The sequence below is a fragment of the Pundamilia nyererei genome, unplaced genomic scaffold, assembly GCF_000239375.1.
Source record: "Pundamilia nyererei isolate P.nyererei 1_Seehausen unplaced genomic scaffold, PunNye1.0 scaffold00407, whole genome shotgun sequence".
NCBI classification, from domain to species: domain Eukaryota; kingdom Metazoa; phylum Chordata; class Actinopteri; order Cichliformes; family Cichlidae; genus Pundamilia; species Pundamilia nyererei.
Genome location: NW_005187808.1, coordinates 138,823 through 146,841, shown reverse-complemented (window position 1 = coordinate 146,841; position 8,019 = coordinate 138,823). Strand labels below are relative to the sequence as shown.

Genomic DNA, 8,019 nt, shown 5'->3' with positions numbered 1-8,019 from the left:
TATATTAGCTTACTTCAGATGTCTTATTGCTGTAATTAAAATTATGTAATCAAGTAAAGAAGACAGAGTACTACTTCTGAGAGACAAAGTATTACTTGTGCGAACTTTTTGCCTCTATTCGGTTTTCGGTCACCACTATAAAACATTACACACTCCCGGGTTTAATATCTCGCGTCTCACAACACACAATCTAGCTCCCAGGCGGTTATTCTGTTGTTCTGGTCAAACCTGCAAAGTCCCACATCAACAGACGGACACGGTGCGCAAAAGCGCACGTAGGCAAAAAAAAATTCAGTGATAACTGGCCACTGAATTCTAATAATGTTATTAATTTACATGATGCTGTTGCATCACTTTAGATGAGGCTTAACACAAACCCCGGTAAAATCCTGACATGATGAAATAATACACAACGAGAACACCATAATGTTTCTTAAAAAAGAAAAGAAAAAAAGAGAACATCCATTTACAGCTTCGAGTTTTAACTTCCATGATATTTTTGGCGGCACAAATACATTATAATAAATGTTTACAGGCCACACATTTAACTAGGTATCAATCAGTTCCCACAATGATCCACAATGTCAAGCCTTCTTGAAGCGATCTCACTCTACGTGAAAACACTGCCGCGTGGTTTCAGGGACTTTACGCACCTGTGCCGTCGCACCATTCAGGGCTGCTGTGCGTATTTCTATTTCTAATAAATGCTGACTTACCTCTGGGTACGAGTCTTTGGCAAAAACGTGAAGGAGAGCCGTCTTGCCACACTTGCTGTCCCCGACAACCACAATCTTACAGCGAAGTAATCCCTTGCTCTCCATGGTTTCCCCTGTTTAAATCACTGAGTGCTTCTGTGTCGCTACCTCCTTGTCATTTAGCTCCAAGCAAATAATAATGTCGAAAAGCAGCTTTAAATGTTTTTTTTCTTCCCACAGATGGAATAAAACACTCCGGATAAAGAAAAAAACAAAAGAAAACAAAAGAAAACTTCAACTCCACAGTCTGGTGTAGTTTCGGCTACATGCTCTGCGCGCTGCTGCGCTCCACTGCTTCTTCCAGTCAAGTGAGGCGCACAGCTGATGCTTTCGGTCAAAGTCACGTCCTTAAAATGCAGATTCCTGTTTGGCTTTTCACATTTAAAGCCTACGTGGTGCTGGCCATGTAAACAACATTAACGCTCAGTGTATTCCATCCGCGTCATGCTAGAAAAGCAGCTTAACCTTGCGAGCTGCTGTTATTGCGCTAAGACAGCCGGGCTAACAGTCTATTATTTTGAATGAAAACTTGCAACTGTTCACGTCTTTCTATAACAGACTCTGCCCAGCTTGACACAGCGCCACCCCCCGCGTCGTATATCCACCCAGGTGGGTTTATATATCTCTATTCAAAACAACTGAATATCTGCTGAATGAAAAAAGCCAGATTAATCACGTCTACTTTATATAGATTTATGAACTGTCACTTTGAGTTACTGATATAAAGTCACAGAGCAGAATCAGGACAAATATACAGAATATACTCCATGGTAGCAAAATCATTATCTTTATGATTACAGATTTACTTTGCAAGTCTTCACAGTTTAGTGACAGTCAGGTTTTTAACACTGCTGCTGATAGAAGGATTCTGGTGTGACACCCCCCACATCACTAATCTGCTCTTTTGTATATAAACACAAGATGCCAGCTTCATTCTGAACTTTGTTACCAGGGATAAGATCTGTGTGATCTGCCTCAGCGCATTAGAACTTCTAAAGAACATTTGCAGCCTGTTAGCTCCATCTTCTGGTCAAAAAAGAGAGAAGAGAAAGAGAAAAAATAGCTTGTTTTCCAGTATTTTACTAAATCCCACAGCCATTGTGCGCTTGTCTGCTTTTGCTAAAACATCAGAAAGAAAGTAAACTGTCAAATTGTCCTTGGAAAACTAAAAATGTTGCCTCGTCAAGAGTTTAATGTGACATGTAAAAGGAAACCATATGTTCTGAATTTATTAACAGTATGTTTGATAGTCTCAGCAGATACAAGTTTAATTTGTGCAAAGACAATGTGAAGAGAGTAAAAAGACATTTAAAGCGGGCGTCCTCTGCCAAGGAAACATCCTAATATTTGATTTTGAGGAAAAAGATATGCATCAGCTCTTCTTTTAACTTGTCTGTCTTCACAAAAATGATCAAATGGATATGTAAACATGATCAATAGGTGAATGACAGGGGAAAGAAAGAAAACATTAACTTACCTGGATGATTGAGCATGCATCAAGATGAAAACATTAAGTTGTTATGGGGATCTGACTTGTTTTATGCAGGTACTCATGATGGGTTTTGGATTCACTACAGAACAGTGAACTGTTAACTGAGATGGTTTGGACATGTGCAGAGGAGAGATGGTGGATATACTTTACAAAGCATGTTGACCATGGAGATCCCAGGCAGCAGGAAAAGAGAAAGACCTCAGAGAAGATTCATGGATCTAGTGAAAGAGGTCATGCAGAGGATTGGTGTGACAGAGGAGGATGCTTCAGATAGGATGAGATGGATGCAAATAATCTGCTGTGACAAGGGAGCAGCTGGAAGATGGAGAAGAGACTGATTACTTTAGATTCAGCAAAGCTGAAAAGGCAGTTAAACTATAGTAGTCAATAGCTTTTAAGCAGTGAGGGGGTGTAAAACCGAAGTCTAAGCACAGAACATCTGAGAGTGCTTACTTCCCCTCACATCAAAGTTAGCAACCACAGTTCTTTGTGTTTTCAGTTAACATCGTATTTGCACCAGTCGTGTGGTGTGAGGCCATGTACAAGGCCAGAGTTCTCAGCTAGAAAAGACCCAGTGTGAAAGCTGCAGTGAAGTCATTAAGTACTTTGCTTTTTCACAAAATGCACTATAACACACAGCCTGCTGATGCCAGTATTAACCTTGTGCACAGGAGTGTAAATAGTGAGGCGTTGAGATAAAATACTTTCACTGTTTTGTTAAAGAAACTGTACATGTGAGGGTTTTATGCCTAATCTGTAAACTGTAATCCCAGCATCCCCAGTGAGATTAAGGGTTGTAATTTTAATCACTTTCTTCAAGATATCTCATCTGTTTTCATCTATTGCCTTAAGAAGTTGCTCAAAAATACTTTAACAAGAACATGTCCCTGAACTTGATGCCTTTTATTTGTCTGACCCACTGGAGATCAAACTGGGATGTATGTGGCCCATTGAGTGAAATGAATCTGACTCAGTCGCCCCAGATTTTTTTTTTTTACTGGATGTCTATGGTATGAAGGCTGTACCCTACCTTATGTCTATATAGATATATAATGCAAAGTCTCCAAAAGTTGATTCTGTTCATCTGGACGTAGTGTTTTGTGGAAGAAACGATTAAGATTGGGGAAAACTGCAGTCAGCTGAGACTGAAGAAGTCAGTTGGATGAGTGACGAAACGTTTCTCTCACAAAACGCTACGTCCAGATGAACAGAATCAACTTTTGGAGATTTACTTTCCTGGATGATTGAGAGGGCATCAAGACATGTATTGCAAAGTGTTTGGTTTGACTTTTCTGCCCCTTTAAAAGGCAACTCTTATCTTTCTCACCATGTCCCCACTTCCTGTCTGTACCAACCACAGGAGTGTGAGTGTGTGAGTGTGCACAAAGTGTGTGTGGAAGGGAGAGCTGTGGCTTTAAATACATTAGAATGATGTTTATTCTACAGTAAGGCTTTTTTTTTCATGTATAACCTCAAATGTTACCAGCTTCCGGGGCATATTGATTCCTATAGCTTTCAAATTCCGCTAAATAATCATTTTAAAAGTAATTTGTATTGCAAAAACATTTGACTTATATTTGAGAACATAATTTATTCACATTTATTAACTCCTGACTATTATGTGATCTTAATAATCCCACTTCTCTTTCCAGGGCTCCAGTGTCCGGGCTTTGACGCTCTCCACGGCTCTTTGGCTCTTGTCTCTGAGCTTTTTGCCAACGACACATATCGGTCACGTTTTGAGCTCTGTCAAGTAAGCCACCTGGAAGCAGAAGTGAACCGGAAGTTACTTTGATGATGGACTATAAAAATAAACTCCAGAGAGAAGAAAAGAAAAAAACACCCCATGATCATGTCCACAGCGAATATTTAGCACATTTGAAATTTGACACATTGCAGAAACATGATTATAAAGATCGCTTTTATACTTATCTCTGCCAATTTTTGGGTTAGAAATATAAAAATGGTTAAATGTGGAGCTCAGTGGATGCAAAGAGCAGCAGTTTTGTCTATTAACGCTTCTGAGTACCCGAAAAAGTGTTGTGTAGATCCAATGTTGTTATGCTTGTGTGTTTAAAGTCCTCATGCAGGAAAACGCGGATATTATTAGAAATGAATTGTTTATTTTTATGTTACTTAGTCGGCAAATCTTCGTGTTCAGCATTTTCATCCCCTGAAAAATATTGGACATGAATGCATTGCCTGATGAAGTTGTTTTATTTAGACTTTTTAAAATCAGTTCTCAACGGGTGCCATAATTGTTCTTATTTTTTTAACCTGCACAACCTGAAACAAACTCATCTAAATCTTGCGGGATTGGTGAATTCAATTTTAGCTGCCACATCAAAAATGAGAAAGAACAGAAGAGAAAAGAAACGTTTTGGTAAATTGGCATCCGTATTTTATTGTGAAAATCACTCTGGGAACTTGTATAAAATACGCCGCTCTTGACTCTGGGCACTTGTTGATCTAGGCGCATACACAGGAAACCGCGCACATCTTACTGAGGACTCGACTCTGCAGGAAACACCCTCTTATTTCACATTTTTATACTAGAGAATTTGCACTAAACGTTCTTGGAGTGTTTGGAAAGAAACGCTCGAACAGGCGCAACTGTCAAACTTAAAAGCTTTAAAAGCGCTCTTAGAAAGTTGTTATCATGTCTGGCGAAGAGGGTCCAACTCAGCAGCAACAGCCTGAGCAGGAGAAAAAGCCTGATGAGCCTCCCTCAGCTGCTTCGGATGCACCTCAGCAGGAGTCAGGCAGCAGCAGCCCTGCAGCAGAACCACCAGCAGCTGCAGCAGAACCACCAGCAGCTGCAGCAGAACCACCAGCAGCTGCAGCAGAACCACCAGCAGCTGCAGCAGAACCACCAGCAGCTGTAGCAGAACCACCAGCTGCAGCACCAGCCGCTGAGGAGAAGCCGCTCTCCTTCCGCGCTCTGGTACTCACAGGACATGGGGGCTACGACAAAGTCAAGCTGCAGGTGAAGACGATGGCCAAGCCGAAGCTGAAGGCAGGAGAGGTCCTGGTGCGCGTCAAGGCATGCGGGCTGAACTTCGCCGAGCTGCTGGCCAGGCAGGGGCTGTATGAGCTGCTGCCTTCCCCGCCCGTCACGATGGGAATGGAGGGCTCCGGGGTCATTGAAGCGGTCGGGGAGGATGTGAATGACAGGAAAGTGAGTAAAAAGGCCTGCTAAATGCTTTCCCCACACCCACAAAATTCTACTGTGGTCATGAAAGAGCGTCAGATCAGCGGCTCCGTAGCTGCCAAGCAAAGTATCCGAGCCTTTAATTTTTCTGCATTTCTTGCCAGTGCGTGACGCGTGTAATCTTTTCCAAACGCCAACCCAGAGCGCTGCTGTCATCACTTTCCACGTTTCTTTAGTGAAAACCGTGAACTGAAATTTCTTTTAATAGCTGTTAATTTTAGTTCCTCTCAAATCTCAGAAGGCACAATCAGATTTCTAGCTGACGTGAGTTTGGACTGGCTGTTTCCTTTCTGTGTGCCACAGACTCGTCTTTGGCACTCAAGCAGCGACATTTCAATAAACAACCTTAATCGTAGTGTGTTCGTTTGAGCAGCTGCTAGAAAGTGTGACACTTATGAAAACTGACCGTGTTTGAGTGACAGTCTGGCCTTGACGCGTTTTTAACATTTTCTCCCCTGCACAAAAGAAGCTACGTGTGTTTTCTTCTCTGATGAAAAGGCGCATTTCTAAACCAAGTGAGTGTGTGCCTCTTAAATTCTTGAAACAGATGGAAACTCGTAGGCTGTAACACCTGATGTTGGCAATTATACTCGATTATATTTAGAGAGCTGCTGATTTTAGCCTCTTTGAACCTTGCATGCGCCTCACAGCTACATTATGGCACAGTTTAAACACATACTCGAGTAACAAAGCTCTTTCAGTGGCCGAAGGTCGTTGCTTTTATGCACTGCGTTTGGTTTTACAGTGGTATGTGTAAGATAACGTCAAAGTGACTCATCGCAAGTAGCCTTCATGGATTTATATGCTAATGCCTTTTGCAGAAGTTCTGTAACTTTTCACTTGTTGGTTCAGATTTGTTTGCACAGAAATTAAAAGAGGAAGTTTTTTTTTTTTTTTCCAATCAAGAGTTTCTTATGTTCTGTGTGCACTAATGGAAGGTGGAAAACACTCACACATGACCAACGGCACTATTTAGCCAGCCTACTGGGTTCAGTAGGTGCATTATTTGGTTTGTATGCAAGTCTTGGCAATGGATGACTTCCAGGCAGCAGTTGTGGATGAATGTTGATCTTAACCTTTAAAAAAATATTTTTAATGTTGACATCAGAAACAAAGAAACTGCTTGTTTTAAGATCTGCATGAGTCGAAGGAAAATGAGACCTTTCTGGGAGTTTTGCACAGTAAATCAGTGCCCCAGTTTATGCTTGTTATGTACTGACATCATGTTGGAGTCATAAAGCTTGTGTCATACAGGGAGGTCTCATAGCTCAGATTCTTGTCTAACAAGAATGATCACTGCATTTGCAGGCTCTTTGAACACAAAGTAAGATGGTAGATTAGGTTTCTATGGATTCCAGCACCACTATCGAGTCTGTTTAAAGGTCAGATGCCTTATTGATTCTATCATTAGGGTCCCGATACCTGCTGTGTGACAGAAAAAGCAGCTCTGCACACGTTTTTAATCTTCAGTCTTGCATGTATCTGGCTCAGGTGCAGATTTACTGCTGTGTGTTTGACTTGATTGTTTAGCAGTGCACAAAAAACAAGACACTGCCAATGAAAGGTAATCATAAACTTGGATGAAATCTATTCTAGTGGTTTAAACAATTTGGAACTCATCCCTGTAAATTAGCAGCGCAATATTGCAAAGGGACCTTGATTATGTAAAATCCACTTTCATTATTGTTTCTGTATCTGGGGCGCATCTGTATTCTGTATCATCCTCATTTGAATAAGATGTTAAGATAGGAGTGTGTGTGAACTAGAGAAGGCCTAACGGTGAGGTTACTTCTGTTTGTTTGCAAAGGACTTGAATATTCTTCCACCAGATCCAGCTTTTCTTTCTTTATCCATGCAGTTAATTGCATGATGGCTTCATTATGTGTATTTTCTAAGAATCACTGAAAGTCCTCCCAATCCTGAAGTGTCAGCATGGAATTTCCCCCCTCCTCCTTTCTCCTCCTTCTTCTTCACCACTTACTGCTCTCCTCCTCTCTTTCCATTCCCTCCATTTTTGTGGATCATATTCATTCCAACACTTCCTTTTTGGAAGGAAGCATCAAAACACAAGACACCACAAAGCACCAGCCGCAGCAGTGCAGGAAGCAGTGAGAAATCCCAACAGGAATTTAAAGGTTAACATGCGAGATAGTTGGTTAAGGTTAGTGTAAGGATGTGGGTGGGACTGCAGTGCAGACAATAACATTTAGGGATGCCAGAGTGTTTTCAGAGACTGATACTGAGAGGCTGGAGCGAGGCTCCTCCAGATGAGAGCGCTTCAGGGTGTGGCTGTTTCATAAGAAGACTGTTTAGATTTGTTATGCAGCTTCTCTTGTCTTTCCAGTTTCCATTTGTTAGTGATGCTAAAATAAAAGCACAATGTATACGATTGTAGCCCACACCTTTACTGCTATTTCAGGAAGATGGGAGCAGCAGTTTTTGTTCCAGCGTTCCAGCTGACTGCCTGAGAAAGGATGCAAGATGCCACCTGTTTGACAAATATGGGCTTTAATTGACTTGATGTGCGAAGCGATGATGTGTTTAGGTCGGCACAGCGCATG

The 8,019-nt window shown here is 41.5% G+C and overlaps 2 protein-coding genes across 2 annotated transcripts in view; one reads left to right on the top strand and one right to left on the bottom strand.

Annotated features, from left to right (window-relative positions):
- LOC102195949 (rho-related GTP-binding protein RhoN-like) overlaps positions 1-948 on the bottom strand; it is a 34,452-nt gene extending 33,504 nt beyond the window's left edge. The window contains exon 1 of the mRNA XM_005753144.1: positions 717-948. Within this exon, the coding sequence (XP_005753201.1) occupies positions 717-821 (105 nt within the window). The 5' untranslated portion in view covers positions 822-948. The remainder of the gene's footprint in view (positions 1-716) is intronic.
- A 3,958-nt stretch (positions 949-4,906) lies between these two features.
- Positions 4,907-8,019, top strand: part of LOC102198219 (synaptic vesicle membrane protein VAT-1 homolog) — a 12,851-nt gene continuing 9,738 nt past the window's right edge. The window contains exons 1-2 of the mRNA XM_013915950.1: positions 4,907-5,009; positions 5,103-5,425. Coding sequence (XP_013771404.1) covers positions 4,907-5,009; positions 5,103-5,425 — 426 coding nt within the window. The remainder of the gene's footprint in view (positions 5,010-5,102; positions 5,426-8,019) is intronic.